This window comes from Paroedura picta, unplaced genomic scaffold (assembly GCF_049243985.1).
Source record: "Paroedura picta isolate Pp20150507F unplaced genomic scaffold, Ppicta_v3.0 Ppicta_v3_sca21, whole genome shotgun sequence".
In the NCBI taxonomy this organism is placed as follows: domain Eukaryota; kingdom Metazoa; phylum Chordata; class Lepidosauria; order Squamata; family Gekkonidae; genus Paroedura; species Paroedura picta.
In genome coordinates this window covers 2,472,812-2,500,300 of record NW_027518618.1, presented here as the reverse complement: position 1 = coordinate 2,500,300, position 27,489 = coordinate 2,472,812, and the positions used below count along the sequence as shown (strand labels likewise).

Here is a 27,489-nt window from a genome sequence, read left to right as displayed (position 1 = left end):
TCCGGAAGAGGATGGCGGCGGGATGGCGGCGCTGGCGGGCGGGCGGCGCGGGGGCTCCGCGGCTGGGGCTGCTGCTGGCCTTGGCGGCCGGGCTGGGGCCGGGCGGGGCCGGCGGGGCAGGGTCCGAGCCCGGCCGCTGGCACCTCGAGGTCAACGTGAGTCTGGGCGGGGCATGGCCGGGGAGGGGGCGGGGCCTTCTCGGGAGGGGGCGGGGCATGCGGAGGGGGAGGGGCCTTCTGGTGCGGGGGTCTCCCCCCCCAGGCAGGGTCCCCTCCGCCCCAGGTCTGCCCAGAGAGAGAAAAGTTTTGGGGGAGGGGGAGCGGCAGCCTTCCTCATAGCAGCCTCGTCACCCTTGATTGGTGATGATAATCCTTGTTATTACTATTAATATATTATTAATAATTAGTATATTAATAATTGTTCTTTGGCTATGCTCGTATTTATTCATATTATACTTTTATAACGCCCCTCTCCCAAAATGGGCTCTGAGCTGTTCACAGCATAGTTAAAAATATCCCCCAGCATCACCACCCCCAAATCTCCAGAATCCAGCCTGGCCTGGAGGAAATTCACCCACCATAGAATCACAGAATCCTAGAGTTGGAAGGGGCCACACAGGCCATCTAGTCCAACCCCCTGCTCAACGCAGGATCAGCCCTAAGCATCCTAAAGCCAGGGCACAGGCCCCTGTCATCCCACAGTGGCAGCCAGCAATTCCCTGGGGAAGCAAGGAAGGGCCCCAAGAGACCAACACTGGAACATCCCTTCCTACCTAAGTTCAGGCTTTATGCGCTCCAGTGTTTCCTTGTTGGTGGCTTTTGCTTTCCGTGGAATCTGCCGAAGCCTTTTCCCAACACGGGACAACACGAGAGAGATTGTGTTGATGCAGACGGATTTCTTCACCCAGCTCTGATTCTGAGCACCTCTGCCCACTCTGATGTTGACGTGGGGTGCGTCCATGCGCAAGAGCCTTTGAAATGTAAAAGGAGCTCCCCCGTGTACCCTTAGAGAGGTGAAATGTCATTCTTGGTGGTGCTTCTGCCATAGAATTCCACCCCATCTCCCTACTGCAGACATTGGCAGGAGTGTGCACAGGAGCGGTTTAACCATGTGGCACGTATAGCACATGCTACGGGCACCTGCGACGCCTTATCTTTAGGGGGTTGTCACACACTGATTGTTAGGGGGTCTTCATACTTCGGCAGCTTGTGTCCTGTGAGAACAAAAACAGGGCAGTACGCATGCTCAGTAAATGAGCATGTGCATCTCTCATTGAGCATGCTTGCTGACCAGAAGCCAGATAAGCGTGAAGGCCCTGGCGCATGGTGCTTGCACACCCTGCAGCACCAGTGTCAGCAGCAGTTGTGCTCTGCTAAGGCATCCAGGTATCCTTAACCTGGTTCTGGTGCTTGGAGCCTTAAACCAAGGCTGGGCAGGCATATTCCATTGTCTGCCTTCCCCACGGAGATGGAAGTGGGCACCTGCAGCATGTGACCTCCTTCCCTCCTGCACTCACAGGCCCTTGCCAGTCTCCGTGGTGGGGAGAGGCCGCGGCTCAGGTCCCACCTCCAGCATCTCCAGCTGAAAGGGCCCAGGGAGTGGGTGATGGGAAAGACTTTGCCTGAGACCCTGCAGAGCTGTGAAGAGGACCTCTGGCTCAGCGGGAGAGCCTCTGCTCGGCATGCAGGAGGACCCAGGTTCAAAACTCCCCCCCCCCTTCTCCATAGCATCTCCACTTAAAAGGACCCGGCAGGGAAAGTCCTGAGGCCACGGAGAGGGGTCATGGCTCAATGTCAGAGCCTCTGCTTGGCACACAGGAGGTCCCTGGATCGATCCCTGGCATCTCCAGGTCCAAAGGACCAGGCAGGAGGTGATATGAAATACCCCTGCCTGAGACCCTGCAGAGCTGCTCCCAACCTGAGCAGACAGTCTTGATCTTAAGGGACTGGGGAGGAACTGTGACAGGGGCAGAATAGCTGTTTGTCATACGGAAGGCCCCAGGTTCAATCCCCAGCATCTCCACTGGAAAGGACCAGGCTGCAGGTGAGATGGAGTCCTCTCCTCGAGACCTTGGAGCTGCCGGGCTGAGCAGACAATAGTGGCCTCCATGGAGCCTGATCTGCTTTAAGGCGGCTTCATGTGTGTTCCTGTGGGCGTTTGGTGAATACAAACAAAATAGTCATATAGAGAAGCTTCAGCCTTCATTTCCTGATGAAGTGGGGCGTTGATTCCCATAAGTGCACAGAGACTGTCTTGGTTGACCCCCACAGCACCCCCGGTTTGGCATCTCGGTCTGGGGCAGCCCCAGTGATTTTGCCTGCAGGTGGGAAGAGGGTTTGTCTCCCAGGAGGGATTTCCCGGGGCAAAGTTCTCTAACTGCTGGGCAGGTCTGGTCTGTGGAGGGAGGGTTGGGTGGGGCGGGCGTTAGAGGGGGCTGAAACCTGCAGGGATGGGGAGATCAGAGTTCTGGAGACTGGGAGGGGGTATCATGGGGCCGGCGGGAGAAGGAGAGGAATGATTTTGGAGATGCCGAAAACTTTTATCTCAACTAGACCCCTGGCTGCTCTTTCATTAGGGGACCCAGTCCAAAAGAACAGTGGGGCAGCCGCTTTGGGGATCAGCTTCGGGGTGGGAAGAGCCATTTTTGCACCCAGTACGGGCAGCTCCTCTCTTTCTGTGGGGGAAACAGGGACACATGACTTCTCTTTGGGGCCTGTGTCTGGCGCAGGGAAGCTTCGTCTTCTTGGTGGTTGGGGGGGGGGAGTAGGAGGGGTTCTGGAGTTCTGGCGTTTGGTTGAGGCCGGGCTAAGGAAGATCTGGGTCCCCCCCCCTCCGCTAGAGGCCCCTGGTGGCCCTCCGTATGCCAGACCATGCAGGCAGGGGAGGCCTCTCCCGAGGCTGGGGGGCGGTTGTGTGCTGGGTCTGGACTGGGGGGCAGGGAGGGAATAGATGGGATTTGGCTGCTAGTTATTGTATTTTTAAAGAGCCTCTTGTGGCGCAAAGAGCCTCTTGTGGCGCAGAGTGGTAAGGCAGCCGCCTGAAAGCTTTGCCCATGAGGCTGGGAGTTCAATCCCAGCAGCCGGCTCAAGGTTGACTCCACCTTCCATCCTTCCGAGGTCGGTAAAATGAGTACCCAGCTTGCTGGGGGGGAAACGGTCATGACTGGGGAAGGCACTGGCAAACCACCCTGTGTTGAGTCTGCCATGAAAACGCTGGAGGGCGTCACCCCAAGGGTCAGACATGACCTGGTGCTTGCACAGGGGATACCTTTACCTTTTACCTTTATTGTATTTTATTATGAGTTATGGGTCCTTATGCGAACTGTGGCAAGCTGGCTTTGTCTGGGAGTGCAATTAATATGAATGAATGAATGAATGAATGAATGAATGAATGAATGAATGAATGAATGAATGAATGAATGAATGAATGAATGAATGAATGAAAACTTAGGGCCTCCTGTGCAGATAGCCGCATAGCCACAGTCTAACTTTGCTCGAATTGCTGGGAAGTTCCCCCCTTGCTAGCGTGCCCCATCAGCGATCGGTCTGCCGTTCCTGGTCGTTAGTCAGGGCTCCCGGTGCAATCTTCTTCACGGGCAGGGGTGTTGTTTTTGAGGGGGGTCTGGAGGCCATCCGCTTGGCAGCCATGTGTGCAGATCCGGCGTCCCAGGGCAAGCAGCGCCAGCCATCCAGAGAATCCGCGGAGGCTGTGTTCATCACCTGCGGTATGACCTAAATAGTGGTAATTAATGAGCAAGGAAGGCCCCGTGCCGGCAGGAGGGATGGGGGACTGCGCTGGGCAATTTGCAGAGAACCGGGGGTTTCCCGTGGGGTAAACAGCTGTGCTGGAGAGGCACCCCCCCCATGGGAACCCAGCGGTAGCAGCCCTGTGGTTGCTAAGCAGCAGTCCCTGAGACCTGTGTGGACAGATCCTGATCCTGCTGGTTCCTGATGGCCTTGGCTTCCCGGATTTTTGGCGTGCTGTTTTAGGGCCGAGAGGGGCAGTGCCTTGGTCAGACTCGCCTTTATATCTGGGCAAAACTCTTACACTCCTCCGTGTAACCTCACTGTGGGTTACTCATTTACCTGGGTAATCAGCAAACCGTTATCTTAATGAGGACGTTCAATAAACACCGCACTTCCTGGACTCCTTGGTTAGTGCAAGGCGGAGTTGGGGCCGTCTTTTCCTCTGCTGCGCCTTGGCTTTCCCCTGGCCTACTCAGGAGGAGGAGGAAGAAATGCAGGCTGTGCTGCAGGAGCCCAGGTTGCTGTGATGGGTAGGGCCATGGCTCAGTGGAAGACATGCAGAGGGTCCCAGGTTCAACCCCTGACATCTCCAGTTAAAAGGACTGGGCAGGAGGGGGTGGCTGAGACCCTGGGGACTGGTGAAGTGGGGCTGTAGCTTTAAGGAGGAATCTCTGCTTGGGACACAGAAGGTCCCAGGTTCAATCCCCGGCATCTCCAGTTAAAAAGACCAGCCAGGAGGGGATGGGAAAGACCTCGGCCTGAGACCCTGGAGAGCAGCTGCCAGTCTGCGCAGTCGCCTTCTGATTCAGTTTCACGCGTGTTCCTATCAGACCAGGGGGATTTGCATTGGGCGGATCACTGGTTGTGTCTGTGTGTAGGTGGGAAGGTTTGGGATAAGCAGGATTAGCGTGCCCTGTTCTCAGCCCCACTCCCAGCTCTTTGATACAGGAAAACATGGCCAAAAGACCTGCAGTGTTTGGGCCCAGGGACTCCACACCAAATCCTGGGTTTTGTTTCTGGCCCCTCCAGAGAGCGAGGGAGGGACGCCATTTCCCCTTCCTAAGGCTTTAGGCACCCACGGCCCGCCTGGTGAGAGTGTCTGACACGTGATTCGAACTCAAGGCTTCCTCACCCAGACATGCGAAGCACCCTCTTGCTGAACGGAGACGCTCCAGAGTCCGAAGGCAGAGGCCAAAATCTTGTCCCGAGTTGTCCGAGATCCTTTTTGAGCCGAGATGCAGAGATCAAACTGGGGAGGTGGGGGGGGGGGGCTTTGTGTATGGAAGAATGGGTGGGCTCCCTGCCTTCGCTTCAATCCCTTCCTTCTTTTCTGCATACAGCCCTGGAGGTTGGCACCCTTTGGGCTGCCCCGCCTTGCCTGGCTGCTCACAGATTTGCAGTTTGCTCTCGTTCTGAGCCAGAGGGGGAACTTCCCCGGGGGCCGGCCCTGGCCCTGCTTGTTCCTCTTCAGCAGTCTTCCCTTTGTTCTTCTCTCCCCAGGGCCCGAGCGAGCACCTGTTCGTGTTCCCCAAGACGATGTTTAACAGGACCGCAGTCATCCTCAAATGTAAGTGGCTTCACTGAGCTGCAGGAAAGAAGAGCCAGCTGGGGAGGCCATCAAGGGACTTCCTTGGAGGGGGCGGGGGAGGGGCCGCAAAAGGGGGGTTCTTCTGCAGCCAGGATCAAAGAGCTGATCAATTTGGAGTCCTGGCCCTGCTGATGCACCTCCTGGGGACCCCAGGTTTTGGCCACTGGGCGTCACAGAGTGTTGGACTGGAGGGGCCACTGGCCTGATCCAACATGGCTTCTCTTATGTTGTTAACTGTCACCTGCTGTTGCTAGAAGGCCACCCTGGAGCCGGAGGGGGTGCAGCTGGTGCTGGTATTGGGGTAGTCAGTGCAGGACCCACAGAGCCAAAGGGGCTGAAGTTTCTCCCAGAGCGCATTATGCAATAGAGACTACATTGTGTGCCACTGAAGAGTTCTTACCTAGCAGGTGGTGGCCTGGGGATATGTGTGTAATGAAAGAATCTGAGACGCCTGTGATCCCGGAGGCTGCCTGCTGGATCTCTGCATGATTCCATGCACTGACTTAGTCTCTGCAGAGCAGCAGGTGCCATCAAGGTGCTTCTTCGCGCCTCACTTGGATGATTCTCTTAAGAGCCTCTTGTGGCACAGAGTAGTAAGGCAGCAGACATGCTGTCTGAAGCTTTGCCCATGTGGCTGGGAGTTCGATCCCATCAGCCAGCTCAAGGTTGACTCAGCCTTCCATCCTTCCGAGGTCGGTAAAATGAGTACCCAGCTTGCTGGAGGGTAAACGGTCATGACTGGGGAAGGCACTGGCAAACCACCCCGTATTGAGTCTGCCATGAAAACGCTGGAGGGCATCACCCCAAGGGTCAGACATGACTCGGTGCTTGCACAGGGGATACCTTTACCTTTTACCTGGATGATTCTCTGCCCTCAAAGGAGGATGGCCGTTGTGCCTCTTCATGCTCTTCTTCATGCTTACCTCTTTCCAGACAGGAGGCATGCGGGGAAGAGAGATGCTTGCAGAAGTTACAAACTCTGGTGTAATTCTTTCCTCTGCCTACTGCAGCCCCTGGTGTTATGATTAAGAGCAGCAGCCTCCAATCTGGAGAGCCGGCTTTGATTCCCCACTCCTCCACATACAGGCAGCTGGGTGACCTTGGGCTACTCACAGTTCTGTTAGAGCTGTTATCACAGAGCAGTTCTTTCAGGGCTCTCTCAGCCCCACTACCCCGCAGAGTGTCTGTTGTGTGGAGAGGAAGGGAAGGTGATTGTCAGCCGCTTTGAGACTCCTTCGGGGAGAGAAAAGCAGCATATAAGAACCAACTCTTCTTCTCATTGTCTTCTTTGTCTCTCTCTCTGAAGACTCTCCGAGGGCAAGATGCAGACATGGCTTCTGTATCTCTTTCTCTCCAACTTGCTTAGATTAGGACTCTGTCTCTACTTTGCTCTACTGCCCTGAGCCTGTATTGGGAGGGTGGTATAGACATTTAATTATTAATAATAATAATCTCAAAATATATTTCCTTTGGTAAAATAGTTACACTAAACCAGCCTATCTCAACTTTTCTACTGTTGAGAAGCCCCTGAAACCATCTTCAGGCTTCCGGAAACCCCAGGAGTGGCAGGACTGTGCAGAAGATGGGTGGGAAGCAGAGCGGTGGACACGCCCACCCGGGGCCCCTCCCCTTCCCACCTCCTCCAGGCTCCTCATTGGCCATTTTGGGAGGGGGGGGGACCAATCAACATGACCACATATGGTCATATCATCCGATAAATGTTGTAACAAATGTAAAAATCATATTAAAAATTAGTGAACCCCCACCCATTTGGGAGACTCTTCCAGGGCCGTCAAGAAACCGCAGGGGATCACGCCACCCTGGTTGAGAAGGCCTCCCATAGGCAAAAGAGGTGCTGCCTGAGCCCCAATAAATAAATTGTTTGTTCTGCTGATGGATGCAGCGCACAACTCCCATCCCTTGCGGAGCACTCTGAGCATTTTCCCACTGTGAAGGGATCTGCCCCGTGCCTTTTCCGTCAGCAAAAGGCATGATCCCTTTCGGTTTTGTTTGGGAGAAGAGTTCTGCTGTCGGGGGCTTGGGAGCCGCTGGGTCGGCCGGAAGCGAGACTTCTGGGAAATTGGGGAGGGGGCATTTCCACAGCTTTGCGTTCCTTTGGCCTTGCAGTTTTGAACGAGACGTGCAGCTCAGAGGGGGGGACCTTCACCATCACTTGCTACCTGCGGAGCTCCCGGTGCCACGACGAAGTCTACATAAACGTAAGCCCCCCCGGCTTGTCTTTGTGCGGGGCGGGGGGAGACGGACGGGAGAGGAATCCGGGAAAGTCCTGCTGGTGGGCCGCATCTCCCCAGGGGGAAACGTCTTCAGAACCCCACTTGCCAGACGATGAACAGAATTCTTAGTCAAAGGGTGGTCTACCTTTGCATCAGATAAATCTGGAGAAAATTTATCTACAAGGAAAGGCCAGAGAGAGTGGGACTCGTCACTTTAAAAAAGAGACGACTGAGGGGGGACGTGAGAGAGGTTTATCAAATCACGCCCGGGGTGGAGTGAGTAGGCTAAGAGAAATCCTTCTCTCTCTTCCAAAAGACTCAAACTCAAGGGCTCCCAGCGCAGCTGATGGGATGCAGGTTCAGGATGGACCAAAGAAGATGCTTCTTTACACAGAGCATGACTAGAATGTGGATTGCAAAGTCAGAGGATGTCACAATGTTTACAGGAACAAACAGCGTTAAAAGAGGGTTAGGTAGATTCATGGAGGATATATCTATCAAGAGCTATTAGCCATGGCAACTGAGGGGAACCTCCACATTCAGAGGCACTAAACCTCTGAATCCCAGAGCCCGGAGACAACCCCAGGGGAAGGCCTCGGCCACCCTGCCCTGTTCTTGAAGAGGAAGGGTTTGGGTTTTATGCCCCACTTTTCACTACCCAAAGGAGTCTCAAAGCGGCTTCCTGTCGCCTTCCCTTCCTCTCCCCACAACAGACACCCTGCGAGGGAGGGGAGGCTGAGAGAGCCCTGAGATTACTGCTCTGTGAGAATAGTGATATCAGAGCTCTTCTAAAGTGTGTCCAAATATCTCTTTTGGAGCCCACGTTAAACTATTTATTCTTCAAAGTTCCACCCTTATTCAAGTCCTCTGTCAGGCTGAGTTGTTAGGCTGAGTACAAAAGCATCTGCCCAGAATTAAGCTTTGCTCGTCTTCAAGGTGCCCCCGGACTCAGACTTCGCTCTCTGATTTCGTTTGCAGGCACACGAAAGCTCCTACCCTGAGTAAAACTTAGTTGCTCTTAGAGGTGCCCCTGGAGTTAAACTTTTGCTCTGCCACTTCAGAGCAGCCAGGCAACTCCCCTGAACCAATTTTGCATGTTATCTGCTATCTGGGAGTTACAATCTTTAGCAAAAACTTTCTCTTCAAGGGCTTCAGCGCTGCAGTGGTTTCAGAGGGCTCCCGTGTTGGTCTCCCGTAGAAAAATTAGCCTGAAGTTCACTTAAAAACCAAATTGAAGCTCTCTTCATTTTGCATCTGAACCCATGAAACTGCCTGATATGAAATCAGACCCCAAGTCCATGTGAGTCAGGATTGTCTGCTCAGGCTGGCAGCTGCTCTCCAAGGTCTCACAGTTCACCTCCTGCCTCTTCCTTTTCAACTGGAGATGCCGGGGATTGAACCAGGGACCTTCTGCCTGCCAAGCAGAGGCTCTGCCACTGAGCCAGGGTCTCAGGCCAAGGTCTTTCCCATCCCCTCCTGCCTGGTCCCTTTAACTGGAGATGCAGGGGATTGAACGTGGGACATTCTGCATGCCAAGCAGAGGCTCTGCCACTGAGCCACGGGCCCTCCCCGACAAAGGAAGCTCGAACTCTTGAAAGTTATCACCATGAAACTCCGGTTGGTCTCTTCGGTGCTGCTGGACTCGGATCGAGCATTGTGAGGACAGCCTCTTTGCTCAGGCCACGGTCCCACCAGGAACGATATTGAGTGACCCCCTCCCTTTTCCTTTTTTTCAGGAGAAGAAAGCGGTCAGCTGCCTGGCCAATTACAAATCCACCGACAGTGTCGTGGGGGGCGGCCAGTACGTCTACCAGTCCCGGACCATTTCCTGTCACAGTCTCAACGAGGTGGGAAATCCAAAATGGCGGGCGAAAGGGGCGGAGCATTAAGTTTCCAAAGAACAGCGCCAGATTCAAGCGGCTGGGTGGGGGGAGGGGAAATTAGGAGGGAGGGAGGAGGCCCCAATTCGGGTGGGTTGGTGGGGATGGCGATGAGACAGACAGATCCTGGGACAGAAAGTTTGGGGGCAAAAGGCAATACATATAAATCCAAGTATAAATAACTGAATGAATATGGAGTGGGGGAAGCATTTGGCAGCGAGGGTGAAAGGAGGGGAGGGGGTGTTGTGGAGTAGCCCACAAAGAAGTATGCACCTGTCCGATTTGGGGAGGAGGAGGAACAGGGCAAGTTGGAACGGCACCACTATGAGGACGGCAGTTAGTCCAGGTGGAAACTAGAGAAGCATTTTACTGTAATACGATTCAGCATAGGGGTGGATGATTAGGGATTGTCTGACTTTCACCAGGAACCCCAGGTCCAAATCCCTGTTCAGCTCGCAAGCTGTTTCCTACCTTGTCAGGTTGTTGTGAGGATAAAAGTAGGAATGGGATAGCCACTTGGGTCAGGTTCGGAGAGCGAGCGTAAGCACATTGAAGGGGAAAGGAAAGGGGTTTGCTTTGGCCCCAAAGGGAAAGAGGTGGGCAGGAAGGGCTGGATTCCGGCAGGGGCGAAGGCTCATCTCCTAGCGGGGAGGTGGGAATTGGGGGGAGGCGAGAGAAGAAAACCAGTCTGTCGCCAATGTCTTCTTCCTCCTTTTTCTTCCAGCTGCACTCCTGGGTGCTCCCCCCACCCCAGAAGCTGGAGCTGCCCAAAGAATTGCAAATTCCCAGTTCGGTCAGTTGCGGCGCCCCGAAAATGGGTCAGAGGGGGGGCGGGGGGCAGCTCGATCCAGTCAGGGGTGGCCTAACTGGCTCTCCAGACAGCCAGGAAAATTTCAAAAGCCTTTTCTTCTCTCTTTCCCCCGGCTGCCTTTTGGATCTGTCCGCACCCCCGATTTTGCTCGCAACAGAGCAGTGCCCACCCCTTGCAGGGAGGGTTCCTAGCAGGCCCTGTCCGGAGAGAGGGACACAGGGGCCCAGGAGCAGGGCTGAGTCCCAGCCTTGTTGGCGGGGGAGTCCTGGGCTTCATCCCACCCCTGCATGTGTTCCCCTCACTCCAAGACCCGCCCCGTAATTGCCGAGTCCCGCTCAGTGGGTTTCCCTCGTGGAGACATCGGAGACTGACCCGTCCCCTAAAGCAGGGGTTTGTCAACCTGTGGCCCTCCAGATGTCCATGGACTACAATTCCCATGAGCCCCTGCCAGCGAATGCTGGCAGGGGCTCATGGGAATTGTAGTCCATGGACATCTGGAGGACCACAGGCTGACTGCCCCTGCCCTAAAGTTCTTTTCATTAAAAAGCAGGTGGCGGGACGGCCGGAGGGGTGGGCCAGCCGTGGCTCACTGAGTCGGGCCTCCTCTTCCGGGGAGCCAGAGTGCCCGGCCTCGGGGTCCGTGCCAATTTTCAGCATTTTGCTTCCAGGGCCCGCCCGGCAAGACGAAGAGGGAAGCCCCCGAGCCGCTGAAAGCCCAGGGTGCTCCCCCCGATCAGAAGCCCGAATCCGTGCCAGAGGCCAGCCCGGCGAAGGAGGCGGGAGCGGCCCAGGCAGAGATCCATCCCGTGGCGGAGGCGACAAAAGCCGATGGGCAGAAAAACGACCCTCCGAGGAAGGACAAAAAAGAGGTGGGGGCTGCCTGTGGCCTCTCTGTCACCGACCAGTGGAGATGGGGATGGGAGGATGGGTGCGCAGGGGGCGCCGGGATCCCCCGTGTGTCCTGCGAGGCCCCTGTTTGCCCCCTGGGTGGAAGTTCTCAGCGGCAGCCTCTCCCCCCGAGAGACAATTCTCACCTGGAATCCAGGGGAAAGAGCGATATTGTCTGTTTGGAGGAAGCCAGGGCTGGTTTGGGGTAGAGAGAGTGGGGTGGTTGGAGGGGGGTGGCGGCCACTGGTGGTTGTCAGAGGCCCCGATGCTCAGGTGGAATAAGTTGGGGGGGGGTTTTCCTGCCCCCAGCTGTCAGCACTGACGACGACGTGGGACGACGGGCCGTACGTCTTCATCCTCAAGGTCGAAGGCAACTCCCCGACTTGGAACCTCAAATGTAAGTTGGGCTGGACACCCCCCTCCCCCCCCCAGCCTCCAAATGACACTCGGCCCTAGCATCCAGTGCAGAATGCAGCTTGGGCCATTGCAGGCACACCATGGTATTCTCTTCCCAACAGCCTTGTGGAGTAGGCCCGGTTATCTTCTCATTCGCCTCTCCTCTTGCAAACAAAGAGGGTTCCTTTCTTTCTTTCTTTCCTCCCTCCCATCATACTGTCCCTCTTGGGGCCATGCACCACCAATTAACAAATCAATAAACAAATAAAGATACATCATAAAAGAGGTAACGATAGCTAAAGCTCTTACGCGTAAAATCACAGCTAAGCCAACCACAGCTCTCTGGTGCCACACGTGGGATTCGAACTATGGACGTCCCACGAGCACCTGCCAAGCCCCCTCCATTGGGAAACGCCTCTCTTGACTCAGAGGGCCATTGGTGGGCGGGCAGAGTCCAGCTGGACAACCGGGCTGCTTCCCCCACCCCCTTTTGAATCAGCCTTCTGAGCTGCAGAGAAGAAATGAAATGCACCGTGGGAGGAGGGAAGGCCGAAAGCAGCCCATAAAAGGTGGGGGCTTGAACCTGCTGCCAGAGGGAGTCCCCGATTTGTGTTCTCTCCCCAGAGACGCCCCAAGGAAAGGCAGGGGGCGGGTGCTTGGAATTCCTGGGCCCTCCCCTTGGCTCTCCCTGGGCCGCCACATCATGAGGTTTGGAAACCTTCATGGCAGAATACGTCAGCTGCAAAGAAAATAGAGGACCGGAGGGCCAAATCCCACTGCCCAGTGAGGCCTGGGGACCTCGGTTGGTCCAGTTGGTCTGCCTTCCTGTCCGGGGTTCTCCTCTTTGAGGGGCATCGGAGGAATTCTGTAGCTCGGGGCTGGGCCCACATCACTAGGAAGCCTGTCCCTTTGGAAGTGAGCGGGGGCTTGTTGGGGAGTCATCCGCTCAAAAATCCCGGCTGCAGCTGTTGCTGAAAGGGTAGGAAGAAGCAGCTGGAATCAGCAGGATTGACAAGGGGGGGTGGAGACCAAGTCCTAAGAGGAAAGGTTGGGGGAGCTTGGTCTGTTTAGTCTGGAGAGAAGGCGACTAAGAGGGGATAGGATCACCATCTTCAAATACTTGAGGGGCTGTCATGTAGAAGATGGAGCAGAGTGCTTTTCTGTTGCTCCAGAGGGGGGGACCAAAACCAGTGGGTTGAAATTAATTCAAAAGAAATTCTATCTAAACATCCGGAAGAAGTTCCTGACAGTCAGAGCGGCTCCTCAGTGGAACAGGCTTCCTCGGGAGGTGGTGGGTTCCCCTTCTTTGGGGTTTTTAAAGCAGACAGAAATGCCAGTTCTGTGAACGCGTAGGCAGGTGGGGAGTGGGTGGGCAGGAAGGGATTGTGGTGGGGCTTGGCTCTGGTGACCTTTTCTTGCACACCCAGGAAAATGCCAATCGCTCCTTCCAGGCCCGACTGCGGGGGTACTCTGGGTTTCTTTGGGGGGGGGCATCATCTAGGCATGGAATTAGGTCCCTGTGGGTGGGCAGGTAGTTGTGAGTTTCCTGCATTCTGCAGGGGGTTGGACTAGATGACCCCGGAGGTCCCTTCTGACTATGATTCTAAGAATTCCCCCTTCTTCTGCTGGGTTGAGTGGCCAAAAAGCCTGTCCCATGGAGGCTGCTTACTCCTTCTTCTTCTTCTACTTCTTCTTGCAGTCGACGTGGAGATGAAACACCCGGAACATCTCTACATTTCCGCTTCGGAGTGGCCCCTCATGGTGGTGAGTGGCGGAAGGAGAGCTGTCTGGCGGTGGGGAGGGGGTGCTGTACTGTGCAGTAAGGGTGCCCCCCCCCCAGAATGGTGGAACAGACTGCGCTCTGCTATCCAAGCTTTGCCGTTAGTCCCACAGCCCACCCGGGACCTCCGATCTGCTCCTCCCCCAGTCCAGCTCCCTCCCACTTTCTGGAGGGTGAACCTCCAAAGAACGCCCCGTGTGGTCGCCCTCGACCTGCTGAGGGACATGGAAACTGGTAGATTCCCCTCCAGATTGGACCCGAAACACACAAACCTATCAGAATCACACAGGGCTGGAAGAGATTGCCAAAGGCCATCCAGTCCAGCCCACCCCCCACCCCACCCCCTTCCCAGTCTTATCTGGGACTTAAAAATCTCCCACAGGCTCCTCCAGCTTAGCTTAGTGGTTAAGAGCAGCTGCCTCTAATCCGGAGAGCTGGGTTCAGTTCTCTCCTCCACCTCATACAGCCAGCTGGGTGAACCTGGGTCACTCCCAGTTCTCTCAGAGCTCTCTCTGTCCCACTTGCCTCACACGGAGTCTGTTGTGGGGAGAGGAAGGGAAGGCGATGGGAAGCCACTTTGAGACTCCATCGAGCAGTGAAAAGCAGGGTATAAATACAGGCCATCCTTTGAAAAACTTCCAGGGGGGCCTCTTAATGAGGCAGCCTATTCGATCTGCGAACAGCCCTCCCCATCACAAAATGCCTCCTAATATTTAAGTGAGACCCCCTTTCCTGTCATTTTAACCCGCTGCTCCTTGTCCTGCTCTCTACAGCTGCAGCAAACAAGCTGCTCCCCTCTTTGACGTGTCTTGTGTAGTGAAGTCCAGCTCTGCTGTCCCCCGTTGCCCTCCTCTTCTCCACGTGGCATACCCCCACCTCCCTCACCCTCTCCTCGTAGGCAGAGATTCCACTGCCTCTGGAGGTCCTGCTCCGTCAATTGCTTGCATTTATTCTCTGCAATCTGCCTTGCCTCGCAGCAAGAGAAGAAGGTGGAGGATAAATCCCAGAAGTGAATAAATAAGTTGGGGAGAGAGGTTGAAACCGGCACGGGCCTCGCTCTCTTTCCGCCGCTGAAGTTAGCCGGCCGGGGGTGTGACTCTCCAACCGAGCTCGGCCTGGCGCTGGGATGACGTCCCTCCTGGTCGCCTGGCCTCAGCCCTTTCCTCCCTCCGTCCCCCGGCAGTTCTACATGGTGATGTGCATCGTCTATGTCCTTTACGGCGTCCTTTGGCTCGTCCTCCTGGCTTGCTACTGGCGAGATATCCTGCGCATCCAGTTCTGGATCGGCGGCGTCATCTTCCTGGGCATGCTGGAGAAGGCCGTCTTCTACGCCGAGTTCCAGAGCATCCAGACGCACGGGGTGTCGGGTGAGTCACGAGCCGCGTCCCTACCACACCAGCCCTGGAGCTCATGGTTAAGGCGGCTGGATTCGTGCTATCGATCCCCGGATGTCTGAAAAACTCAAGCCTTAAAAACAGATCGCTGCGTGATCGCTTAGCCCCGGGGGTCCCCAATGCCGTGCCCCCAGCTGGGGGGTGGAAGGTCCACTGGGGCTGCCATTTCGTGGCATTTCGTGGTTGTGCCCACCGCACTCGGCCAGAATCCGGAGTTGGGGATTCCCCCCTCCTCACCGGGCTTCCCAGATGTTCAGGAATTCGGGAAGCGAGGCACAAAGGGAACAGTGCCTCCCCCATGAGTATCTCATTTTCTGGGGTATGCTGCTTCAGAAGCTGGAGGCTCCATTTAGCCGCCGTGACTAACAGCCACTGAGGGACTCAGGCTGTGTGAATTTCCTCAATTTGTTGTGCCAGCAGTCCGTCACCCCCTCCCCCCCTGATGCTCCTAGAAAACAGCTCCCTGCATGGACAGGCCTTCCTCCACACCGGCCTTTAAAGGGGGAAGGGACAGGCCGCTACCTAGAAATTGTCGTGGCTGATTGCGTGACTCCGTGTGTTCTGCAGAAGTTTTTGCTCAGCAGCCCAATAACCTTCTCTTCCTCTGCTCCGGACAACATTTCCCAGTCCAAGGGGCGGTGATCTTTGCGGAGATCCTGTGTGCCGTGAAGAGGATGCTGGCCCGGGTCTTGGTCATCATCGCCAGCTTGGGATACGGCATCGTCAAGTGAGTGCCCACCAAGCAGGGAGGGGAGGGGGAGGGGGAGAGCTTGGGCCTGGGGGAGACGGCAAAGGTTGCTCCTCTGCCCACACACCCCCTGCCCCTGGAGCCAAGCGAAGTCTCTTTCATGGTCTGGGTCACACTTTCCCCAAGGGAGGGTCAGCAGAGTTTAACTATATAAAGAAGAGAGGAGAGGGATACTTCTAAATACGCGAAGGGGAACGCAGCTTTGAGAAAGAGGGACAAAGAGGGATAAGAGAGGAGAGAGATGGTCCTAACTGGCTAACTGTTACGGAGGACGTGTGCTCAAAGGGACAGAAACTCCAGCGGAGCCAGTTCGGACACTGGGGGAGAGTATTTGAACAATCCAAGGAGGTTCTTAATCTCAATGTGGCAATTACACATCTACCTCGACGTCCCCCTGTAGGGTATTCTTCATGCGCTGTCAAATCACAGATGCTACAGATCGTGCGTGCTCCCTCTACCCTAGTCTGACACTCTAACCCCCCCCCCTTACAGGGACAGTGTGGTGTGTAGTGAGTTGTGAGTTCCTGCATTGTGGAGGGGGTTGGACGAGATCATCCTGGGTACCCTTGCAACTCTAGGATTCTTGTGGACAGAACGATGGATCAGGATCTGGGTTTGAATCCCCTCTTCTGCCACAGAAGCAGTCTGGGTGGGTGACCTTGGGCCCATCACTAGCTCTCCGCAGGGTTGTTGCGAGACAGATGTTGTAAGCCATGTTTGAGTCCCAACAGGGGGATAAAAACAGGAGATGTGTGAATAAAGGCGTAATTGAGAGGGGGGAGCCAGGAAAGGGTGAACCGGTGCTTGGCTCTCGTGGCCCTTTCTCCTATACCCAGGGGGATGCCGAGGGCCACTTTGACATCAGGAAAGAATTTTCCTCCGGGCCCCAGGTTCCTGGAGTTTTCTTGCCTTTCTTTGGGCATCAAGCAGGGGTCCCTGGGAGAGCAGAAAGGGATTTTTCTGCGTCATCATCATTATTATTAAATTTCTAGACCACCCGGGTTGGATTAGAAGACGCTTAGGGTCCCGTTCCAGCTCTGTTTCTAAATGTATTCTCTTTCCCCCGCTTGCCCCCCCCCCCCTCCAGGCCCCGTCTGGGTGCTCTTTTGAACCGGGTGGTGGGCGTCGGCCTGATGTACCTGCTGTTCTCCATCATCGAGGGCGTCCTGCGGGTGAAATCGGTAAGAAGGGACGCAGGGGAGGGTGGGGTGGGGGCCCCTTGGGTAGCTGGGCCCGGGGTTCGGCTCCCTCAGTCTCTGATTGTGCCCCCACCCCAGGAGCAAACTAACTCGACCGCTCTAATCTGCGAAATTTTCCTGGCCTTTGTGGATTCCTGCATCGTCTGGTGGATATCCTTTTCGAGGGGCGGGAGGTGGGAGGGATCCGGATTTCACTCCCTTCGGGGCCCCCTTGGCCCTTGTTATTTTAGGGGGTGGGACGTGCGTGGACCCTGGCCTTGTGGAACAAGCCGACAGAGGCTGTCAAACCAGGGGGATCTCCGCTAACCAGTCTGTCCACACAGGCCCCAGCCTGTACCGCCTCAGTGAAATTTGCACGATCGCCTGGCCGTGGCTTTCTGCTCGCCACAGGCGAGTAACTATCCGCAAGCCTCTGTCTTCACCTTGCTGCATGCATCGTTGTCTGTGCCTCCCCCGTCCCCCTTTCTCACCCCCCTTACTGCTTTTTTCTCTCTCTCTCTCTCTCTCCTCTCTCTCCTTTTCTCCCAGGCTCAGGACGACTTGGTGTTGCTCGCTGCCATCCCCCTGGCTATGCTTGACTCTGCCCTCTGCTGGTGGATATCCTTCTGCAGCTGGCCGGCCGTGGCGGGGCCGTACCGCGTGTTTTGCCTGCATGACCCCCCCCCAACTTCACCCCCCCCCCCAGTTGTTCTTTTTCAATCCCCTTCTCTGTGGGTTTAGAGCCCTTTACCTTCATTTGCCTTCGTGCCAGATGCCCGGATGAAGGGCGTTCTGGGAATGGGGCTAGGTGCAGTCCCCTGCAGGCACAGGCCGGGAGACTGGGAGGAGGGATCCCTGGGCTTTTGCCCCAAGACTGGGCGGGCAACTTCTTGAAAGACTGTGGTGGGAGCTGCTTTTGACACATAGGGCCGACTTCCCTGCTATTCCAAGGGTCAGACATGAACGGCCGCTTCGGAGGCGGAAGCACACAAGCCTAGATCCGTAGGATCCCCCCCCCCCATACTTTTAGGGGCTCTTGAAAATATTGTAAATTCTTTTGAAATCAGAAGAAGAAGAAGAAGAGTTGGTTCTTATATGCCGCTTTTCCCTACCCGAAGGAGGCTCAGAGCGGCTTACAGTCGCCTTCCCTTTCCTCTCCCCACAACAGACACCCTGTGGGGTGGGTGAGGCTGAGAGAGCCCTGATATCACTGCTTGGTCAGAACAGTTTTATCAGTGCCGTGGTGAGCCCAAGGTCACCCAGCTGGCTGCATGTGGGGGAGCGCAGAATCGAACCTGGCATGCCAGATTAGAAGTTCGTACTCCCAACCACGACACCAAACTGGCTCTCTGGAGGGGACTGAACTTTTAGTGCTGAAGGAAACGTCCATCCCTGAGCCCAGCTCCAGCGGTTGGTTTTGTCCTTTAAAGCCACACATGGCTGGAGAGTCTCTGCCCGCCTGAGCAGGCGTCTGTCTGGGATGGGCCCCTGGGGTCCAAAGAGGGTCAGGCCTTTCCATGTGTTCGCATCAGAGTGCACCTCTGCTCGATAGGGTGGGGGAATCCCAGGACCCCTGGTGCTCCCCAGCGTGCTGTTTGAGCCCCCCCCCCTCCTAGCTTGGGAGTCAAACTGACTCAGGGCTGGCTCTCTTTCCCCAGTTGCCTTGACTAACCTTGGAGGGAGGTGTGTACAGAGGGGGTGGGGGGGGAGGGTTGAGGTATGCCCCCCCCCCGACCCACACACACAGCCCTGCCTTTCTTTGGACACCCCCTTCCTTAACCGTGGCCACATCCTGATAAGCCTCGTCCAGACCATGAAGTTGCTGAAACTCCGCCGGAACCTGGTGAAGCTCTCCCTCTACAGACACTTCACCAACACCCTCATCTTCGCAGTCATCGGTGAGGCGGGGAGGGGAGGGGAGGCTGCCCTTTCTATGATTCTATGATTCTTCCTTAAGGAGCCAGATGCAGAGGGATTGTTTCCACGCCTCTCCTGTCCTCAGCAGAGACTGGGGGTGGGCGGCTAATTAGCCCTGCCTGGTGTGGGAAGGCTGTTCTTGGAAAAGGCCATTTAAAGAATATCTGGCATCAGCAGGGGTAGTCAACCTGTGGCCTTCCAGATGTTCATGAACTACAATTCCCATGGCATCAGCAGGGGTAGTCAACCTGTGGTCTTCCAGATGTTCATGAACTACAATTCCCATGGCATCAGCAGGGGTAGTCAACCTGTGGTCTTCCAGATGTTCATGAACTACAATTCCCATGGCATCAGCAGGGGTAGTCAACCTGTGGTCTTCCAGATGTTCATGAACTACAATTCCCATGAGCCCCTGCCAGCGTTTGCTGGCAGGGGCTCATGGGAATTGTAGTTCATGAACATCTGGAAGACCACAGGTTGACTCCCCGTGACTTAAAGATTCCCTTAGCCATCGTGGTTTTGTGTTTATCATGTTTTGTGGCAAACTCGGAAAGGCAGACTCGGAGTCCTGGGTGGTAGCTCAGTATTTTATTCAGGAGCCTAAAACGGCTACGTAGGACGTTTCGCTGCTAAAGGTAGAGACGCTTTTTCTCCCCAGCATCCATCATCTTCATCATCTGGACCACCAAGACGTTCCGGCTCGCCACATGCCAGTCGGTGAGTAGACACATCGGCTTCGAGGGGCAGCAGCTTCGAGCCTCCGGGGGAAGGCGGGATATAAATTTAATAATAATAATGTGTGAGAGACAGTCTGAGCCCAACATGGGTCCCCAACAGGGAGCCCACAGACACCTTGGCACTGGCCAATGCCCTTCCTGGCGCCGGCCACACGCTTTCAGAAAGTGGGTGGGGCTAGGTTAAGCTTTTGCCCAGCAGGGCTTCTGATTGGTTGTGCCCAACGGGAACATCTGAAATCAGCCAGTACCAAGGACTGGACAATTGGTAATTATGGTTCTAAGTGTTTTAACTATTAATGTGATATTAGAGTATTTTAATGAGATTAATCATAAGTATAAATTTTTGTATTGTTAATTACTGTGCTGTACACTGCCCTGAGCCATCTGGGAGGGCAGTATATAAATTTAATAATAATATTGTAAGAATAATAAAAAGGTATCTGCCTGAAACGCTGGAAGAGTTATTACTGGAGTTATATATAACCTAGCTCTCTGACATTTTGCTGCTGGCTCCGCCTCCTGCGGCAGCCATTTTGTGAATGGGCCCAGCACCCTGAGCCCGAATTCCAAAGGTGTGCAAAGACTCAAAACTGGTTGGAGGCTGCAGTCTAAACTTTGTCTTTTTTTTTTTTAAAGACTAATGTCAGTAAATAGAGTTTCCATTTTGTGAACATACAGATTATTCTGTCCAGTAAAAATATCTTATTCCCCGGATGTTTCCTGTGTGTGCCTGCAGGGGAGACCCACAGGAGGTCCGCACAGCTTGTGGTAGCCAAGCGGCCCACTCAGGGTTCTTTTGTCCAGTGCAGTGCTCCGAATCTGATCACACTGAGAGGAAAGCCTTTTAAATATTTATTTGCTGTAGCAAAGAAAGAGCAGTTCGCAGATCTGCACAGAGGGCACTAGGATCACATAGCGTTAAATACCCTTTCCTTGGAGGCTGGGAAAGGTGATGCCCTTGCAGGATGAGCCTGAGGTCTCTAACTCCCCACCTCCTGGGAACACCCTACAGCCGTTACGCCAGACCTCCAGGAACTGCCTGGCCTCAATCCCAGCCCACCCTTCATGGCTTCCTCATGCCTTCTGGCCCTGCTCAAAACGCTCCCTCCTCCGACTCCTGGGGAAGCTGTGATCTGGTGGGGGGGGGGAACATGCTGCTCTCTTGATAAGAACTGGGGTCAGAAACAGTCAAGCCAATATGCAGAACTGTATGATCAGTCAGAAGGCTGCCGTCATTTCCTTTACCCCCAGGCCATCACTCAAAAGGTGGAGGGGGCATTAAACCCTTTTTTTTTGGGGGGGGTCCCTGTCCGCTAACCCTCCTTTCTCTTTTCCGGCTGGCCAGGACTGGCGGGAGCTCTGGATAGACGACGCTTTCTGGAGGTTCCTCTTCTCCATCATCCTCTTGGTTATCATGTTCCTCTGGAGACCCTCGGCCAACAACCAAAGGTACAGCAGACTCCCGGCAGGCCTCGGCAGCTGGTTCTGCAAGCGACAGGGCCCTGGATCGGTGCGCCCCCCTGTGCTTAGTAGCTGAGCAGCTCTTCTGCCCACGGAAGGGTCTCGGGCAGTTGGACTGGGGGAGATCCCCTGGCTCCAGGTCCCGAAAGCTAGTTGGAACTGCAGGTTAAGAGAAGGGTCCAGCTCGGTGGAAGACAGCAAAAATCTACCGCTCTGTTTTCAGCCGAAGGAAGCAAGAGAGTTCAGTAGTAAAGTGTGTAAGTTCTCTTAGAGCTCTCTCAGCCCCACCTACCTCACAGAGGGTCTGTTGTGGAGCTGCACTTTTAATGCAGAAGGTACAACATTTATCTCTAAAGGTAAAGGTATCCCCTGTGCAAGCACCGAGTCATGTCTGACCCTTGGGGTGATGCCCTCTAGCGTTTTCATGGCAGACTCAATACGGGGTGGTTTGCCAGTGCCTTCCCCAGTCATTACCGTTTACCCCCCAGCAGCAAGCTGGGTCCTCATTTTACCGACCTCAGAAGGATGGAAGGCTGAGTCAACCTTGAGCCGGCTGCTGGGATCGAACTCCCAGCCTCATGGGCAAAGCTTTCAGACAGCTGCCACACTCTGTGCCACAAGAGGTTCTTATTTATCTCTAGCTAGAACAAAGAAGCTCTTCTCCGTTCACTCTGCTCTCTTCCACTTTTCTGGAAGGAAAGGGGCTACCGATAGAAGCACGCAAGTGTGTCTGTGGCGAAGGTCAAATGGAGACAGCTGAAAATGTCCTATTTGAATGCGGACTCTATCGCCACCTCCGCACAGACTCACCGGCCTCGTTGCTTGCAGAATGCCCCAGAGGTCTGAGGAAACAGCGTCTTAAGCTACTACTGTCAGGCACAAATAAAGGCCTAACGAAGACTATTGCTAAATTTGCTTGGGTAGCTACAAAAATAAGGCAGAGCTGGACCAACGCTATAATCCCTAATACATTTAGAAGAAGAAGAAGAGTTGGTTCTTATATGCCGCTTTTCCCTACCCGAAGGAGGCCCAAAGCGGCTTACAGTCGCCTTCCCATTCCTCCTTACACTGGATCCATATACAATTGTTCTTATTTCTGAGTTTTTATCCATTCGTGATTGATTTTATATCTGTAATCTTATGCTTCCTACTGGTTGGTCTATGACCGTAAATAAAATTGGTATCTCCAGCTATTGGGCTGAGCAGTGGTCTCCGTCTGCATGAGCTCATGAAGCTGCCTGGCACCAAATGAGGCCATTGCCCCCCAAAGGCAGCCTTGTCTGCTCAGACCGGCAGCCGCTCTCCAGGGTCTCTGGCAGAGGCCTTTCCCATCCCCCCTTGCCTGGTCCTTTTAACTGGAGGTGCTGCCGGGGATTGAACTTGCAACCTTCTGCATGCCCAGCAGAGGCTCTGCCACTGAGCCACCACCCCTCCCCTCCCCTCCCCTCCAGCTGCCAGGCCTCTTCCACTCTTATTTGCTTTGTGGTGGTTAACTGGGAATTCTTCATGCTCCCGGCCGTGGGTGGGAACAAAGAAACTCTCGTGCCTCCTGAGGTTCAGCTGTCCGACTTTCCCCACAGATACGCCTTTATGCCTTTGGTGGACGAAGGCAGCGAGCCGGAAGACGAGGAAGATGAGCAGATGGTCAACAAGGCTTTTGGTACGTTGGGCCGAACTGGCCAGGCAGCACCAGCGGGTTGAGGCAGCACCAGCACCTCTCTGGATCTTGGGGCATGACGTGTGGGGTGGGGACAGGCCAGGGGCGTTAGTGGGTCTCCCTTCTTGGGACAGCTGACTGCTTTGGTAATGTGCTTCGGTTGGTTCTCGAAGGGCCCAGGGAGGGACTGCAGCAAAGCCCACCTGCTCCTTGAGCAACAGGCATGTCCCTCCGAAATCCTGAAGCGGTTAAGAGCCTGGGTCAGGGCTCCGCACCGTGGTGTCCACGAGGACAACAAGTATTACAGAGAGTGGGTTGGGAGGGCTTGTATCTGGCTGGCATCCCAAAGGGAAGAGCTTTCCACTGGAGAAGACCCGGTATGATCTGTGTTCTCCTTCGTCAGTGGGTGATAGGGTTGGGTGCTTCGGCGGCCGAAGCACCCAACCCTAGGGATGATCCCCATCCCCTTTCAAGGTTACCTCCTTCCCAGGAAGTGTCTGGAGGGAAGTATTCTAGCTCCACCTCCGGAAGCAGCCATGTTGCCTTTGGCCCCACCTCTTGAGGCTGCCATTTTGGGTGGCCAATCTGCCCCGCCCAGTAAGCACAAGCAAAGATAATTCCCTCTCAGTATCAGAGGCGGCTGCTTTAGGCCTCCTTTATTTTCGGGTTTTTCCTCCTTCAGGGATGAAGATGCGAGGCACGAAGCCTGAAGCCAACGGGATCCTCAGGGGGAGTCGTGTGGTAAGACCCTCCACACACGTATCCGCTGTTCACCCCAGCATGTCCCCTTGCCTAAACTCAAGATTGTAAACTTCCTGGCCAGGATCCGTCATTCTTGTGGCGGTGGGGGTTAGAAATGCATTGCAAAACACCCTGCGCATTCCATATATGTCCAAGATTTAAAAGGGATATCCTTCCATTGTGTAATTTTACATCACAAAGCAGCCAGGGTAGGGGAAGGCAATTTGGATTTGGGTACCATGCTCAGGGGGTTGTTTCTAGATGGCTTCCCTTGCTGGATTTTTGGTAAAAATCTCCCTCGCATCAGACTAGAATGCAGCTTGATTTCTTCTCAAGAACTCAAATAATCGGAGGCAGGGGTGAAGGGTGGGAACCTCTACTACGGAAATGGAATTGGGCAAAAGGTCAGCTGCTGAAGGGTGATTCCTCCAGGTACTTGGGGGCTCATGTGCTCTCAGATGTGGCAGGGGAAAAGGGGAGAAATTATGGGCCAACCTGGAAGTGCCTTCACTTGAACCCAACTGGAACCCAACGCTGCACCATTAGAATTTCTTCCTGTCCCTTAATGCTAGTCAACAAGTCGGAGACTTGCCAGAGCGTCCCCCTAGTTTTGTAAACGCTTTCAGAAGAGGATTTCTTCAGTGGCAAGGGCTCCTTTTGGCCACGATCCGTAGCCTTCCACCTTGTGTTCCAACATTTATTTATTCATTTGTTTGTTTGCTTGTTTGGATTTTTATACCGCCCGTTCTTTACAGCTCTGGGTGGTTTACATGGAACATTATGTAATTTTACATGGAACGTTATAATTCTCATCTATAACACACAAGTTTCAATACAACATCATAACCACCAAGCAACAATTTATAACACAATTTTCTATTTATTGAAACTTCAGTCATTGGCTTCAAAGAGAGGATGATTTGCACTGGACTGCAGTTCCTTTTGAGAGCTGCTATAGAAGGAAGACTTGTCGCTGAAGAAACCCTTTTCTGAGAGCGTTAGAGAACTGGGGGACGTTCTGGCAAGTCTTCTACCTGTTGACGAGCATTAAAAGACAGGAGGAAATTCAAACGGGGCAGCCAGCATTGGGCTCCAGGTTTTTTTTCGTCAGTGTAACTTTTGCACTGGACAATCTTTGTTTCTGCGCATCACGTGACCACTACTAAGTTTTGAAATTTGATATCCAAAAATTTGCTGCACTTGGACATAGCATCACCTACAGCCTGCTCCTTTTCACTGGAGACGTTGGGGATTGAACCTGGGACCTTCTGCATGCCAAGCAGAGGCTTTTCCGCTGAGCCTCTCCCTTTCAGGGTGATGCTCTAGGAATCCCCACAGTCTGTCAAGAAGCCCATAGAGATCCTAGAGTGTCAGCAGTCGCCTTTGGTGCTATTTCCCCACAGACACACACTACCTTCCACCGCATTGGCAAGGGAGTGCTGAGGCAGCTGGTCACGCCATCCTGAGCAGCTGGCCAGCTTGCATTGGGGGCTGGGGGGCATCCTGGAGGGCGCCCTCTCACCCTCTGGCCTCCAGTCCAGGCTGCCTAGAGGGCGTGTCTTCCAACAGGTGCCAAAACCTCAATGCTTTTCCTTTCATTCCACATAGTTTGCTTTCCAAAAACATTATCACCAAGTCAGCTCTCATTTCTGGGTTTCACCTTGTCTTCCTCTTTTCTCCCTTGGCAGGACGAAGACTTGAAATGGGTTGAGGAAAATATCCCCTCCTCCATGGCCGATGTGTAGGTGTTTTGTTTTTAATTCTCATTTAATTCTCATTACTCTCCTCTTCCCTCCGCCTGATCGAATTCCCCTGTCCTAAAAGAATAGAAATATACCAGTTCATAACCTGTCAGTATTACGCGTGATCTAGGAATAGAATAGACCAGGAGTGGTCAAACTGTGGCCCTCCAGATGTCCATGGACTACATGGACTACAATTCCCATGAGCCCCTGCCAGCGAACGAGAATTGGGGAGCTTTGTTAGCAATCTTAGTTATCTCTATGGCCAGCCGTAGAGATAACTAAGCCTTGAGCCAGAGGGAGGCGTTCGATTCATATTTGCAACTCTCTTCTTCTTCCTTTTTCTAGTGTGCTGCCCCCTTTGTTGGACTCTGACGAGGTGAGCCAGCTTTTAACCCCGCTTCTTTCTTCCCAGTGGTTTACTCTGCCCTCCTTCCAGCTGGGGTGGGCCTCTCCATCCCCAAGGATCTATGGTCCATCACATTCCTACCACCGTCCTTCTGCTAACCCTCCGCCGGGGCCTTTTTCCCACCTCCTCCAACTAGCACGGCAAAACAGGCTGTGGGACCCTTCTTGTTCTCTGGCTGCTGTGATGTCACGAGAGCTCAGCCAATGAGGGAAGAGGCTCGCGGTTGACAGTTTGTACCACCTGACTGACCATCTGTGCAGACTTCCCAATGGAGTCTCCACCCAAGGGTGTCTAAGTGGTGACACTAAACACACATGGACCCCAAGGATGGGCCTGGAGGGGCCCTGGGGGGGGGGGCGACCACAGCTGTGCTTCCAGCCCTACTCCTCTGGGGGTTCTCGAAGCCTGAAAAATGTTTCAGGGGTTTCTCAATGGAAAGCAAGTGGGAAAAGGCTGCTTTAAGACTTCATTGTTTGTCTCCTCCCCCCTCCCCTTTTTTTAGGAAATCGTAACCACGAAGTTCGAAATGTCCAAGATGGAATGAAGTCAAGGCGGCTCTCTCCCTGTTGAATTTTGTGCCGATGAGGACTCACAGATGGTCTCTCTGTTCCTTTTTACACACGCATAGATATATATAGATATATATATATACACACACACACACACATATATATATATTTGTATATTGTTAAGAAGATTATTTTATTACCGTTTGCGTTTCTGACTGAAGTTTCGGGGCTTTCGTCGAACAGGGGGTGCTGCTCGGCCCCCCATCGGCCACAGGACGAATTCTGAAATGGCCGTGCCCCCCGGAGAGGAGGGCGGGAGATCCGACGCCCCACCTGCCTTCTCCCCGACTGCATTTGGAACGAGCGTCTTCCCAGCTGTTGACACGAGGGTGGTTTTGCCGCGCCTCCTTCCCGTCATCCTGCCTCCTCCGCATTCGGCACAGGAAAGAATCAGTTGCACAAGAGACTCCCCGGTTGGAATTGGGGCCCGTGGGGTCCGCAGAGGAGTCGTTTCTCTCTCTCCACTTTCCAAGCCTTGTTAGTCGGCCATCACCAAAGGGGTGTATGAAAATGCGTATTTGATTGTGACGGACGTTTCAGGTAGGCCTTCGGGGGTTGCAGGAGGTCCAGCCAGGGCTAGACGGAGGGGTTTGGGGCCTTTCGGAGAGGGGCAGACACCCGGCTGCGTGGCAGAGATGATCACCGGGCAGCCAGCAAACCTTCGCCGGGGACAGAGGCCCAGTCCCTCGCTGCAAACAGGAACAGATTTGTTGCTTTCTGCAGCACATCCGGGCAGGTACTCAGGAAGGGGACGGTTCTGGGTTGGAGTCCCCATGACGGCGATCCCTTCCAAGCCCCCCAGAAACTGTTTCTCATACTGGGATGAGGGGAGGGGGGGTCTTGCAGAGAAGCTCGGCTGTGAAAATGGACAGCTGCTGGCCTTTGGTGCTTGGCTGGATGTGGCTGCTAGAGGGGGGGGGAGAGGGGTTCTTACGTGCAACCAAATGCCGCAGCCTGTTACCTTGGAGCGGGTTTTTCGTGGGGCAGCAGAACATTCCTCCTCCCCTCCACCTGTGGGGGGAGTAATGTCAGACGAGGGGGGGAATCCTTTTCCCCACATTTTTCTGCTCTAAGCCTGCAATCTCTGACTCTCTCCTGCTTCTTCAGTCAGAAGAGAGACCCCTTCTCAGAGTTAGCTCTGTTTCCTTTCACACTTTTCTTTAATTGTTTTAAAAACGAAATCACATGTTTGATCAGAGCCATGGCCTGAAATCTCCCAGAGGTCTGAGTTGCTTTGGAAACAGCTCCCCCCCCCCCCCCCCCGGACCTCCACACTTACAGGCCTGTTTTCACACTTGGGTACTTTCTCTCTGTCCCAGCATGATGCCTCTGAGGTGACCTAGATAATTGATGGGGAGGGGAGGAGGAGGACAAGAGAAAAATCAGATTTCTTCTTCGGTAACCTTTATTTATTTTGCAATTGTACATAATGTCTTCTCTTGGGGAGGAAAACCTGTGTGTGTGTGTGTGTTGCACAGTAAAAATTTTAAAAAGAAAAGAGAAAATTACACACTCTGTTTCAAGCGTATAACTGGGTTCATTTGGTGTGTGTGATTATCCATGGCTTTTCAGTCACGGGCTGTCTCGTCTGTTCAGGGATTCAGCCTGGAAGG

The 27,489-nt window shown here is 54.2% G+C and overlaps 1 protein-coding gene across 2 annotated transcripts; it reads left to right on the top strand.

Annotated features, from left to right (window-relative positions):
• Positions 1–27,384, top strand: LOC143828319 (transmembrane protein 87A-like). Of its 2 annotated transcripts, none has more exons than XM_077318666.1 (20): positions 1–155; positions 5,247–5,313; positions 7,462–7,553; positions 9,305–9,415; positions 10,173–10,241; positions 10,928–11,128; positions 11,457–11,544; positions 13,243–13,307; positions 14,507–14,690; positions 15,345–15,444; positions 16,553–16,646; positions 17,193–17,263; positions 18,435–18,541; positions 19,219–19,277; positions 20,643–20,746; positions 22,339–22,418; positions 23,098–23,156; positions 24,845–24,897; positions 25,247–25,277; positions 25,810–27,384. In XM_077318666.1, exons 1-20 carry the CDS (start codon positions 12–14, stop codon positions 25,849–25,851), a joined length of 1,821 nt encoding a protein of 606 aa, XP_077174781.1. In that variant the 5' UTR covers positions 1–11; the 3' UTR covers positions 25,852–27,384. The 2 variants fall into 2 exon arrangements, with proteins under 2 accessions (XP_077174781.1, XP_077174780.1); XM_077318665.1 differs by lacking the exon at positions 17,193–17,263 and adding an exon at positions 16,743–16,816.
• The last annotated feature ends 105 nt before the right edge of the window (positions 27,385–27,489 follow it).

Bases quoted from the DNA above. Each gene is read 5' to 3' on its own strand.
- LOC143828319 (XM_077318665.1), top strand. From the start codon at position 12: ATGGCGGCGGGATGGCGGCGCTGGCGGGCGGGCGGCGCGGGGGCTCCG. The intron at 11,545-13,242 runs GTAAGTTGGGCT...TTCTTCTTGCAG, and splicing joins CCCGACTTGGAACCTCAAAT to TCGACGTGGAGATGAAACAC. The intron at 16,817-18,434 runs ATCCTTTTCGAG...CCGTGGCCACAT, and splicing joins TCCTGCATCGTCTGGTGGAT to CCTGATAAGCCTCGTCCAGA.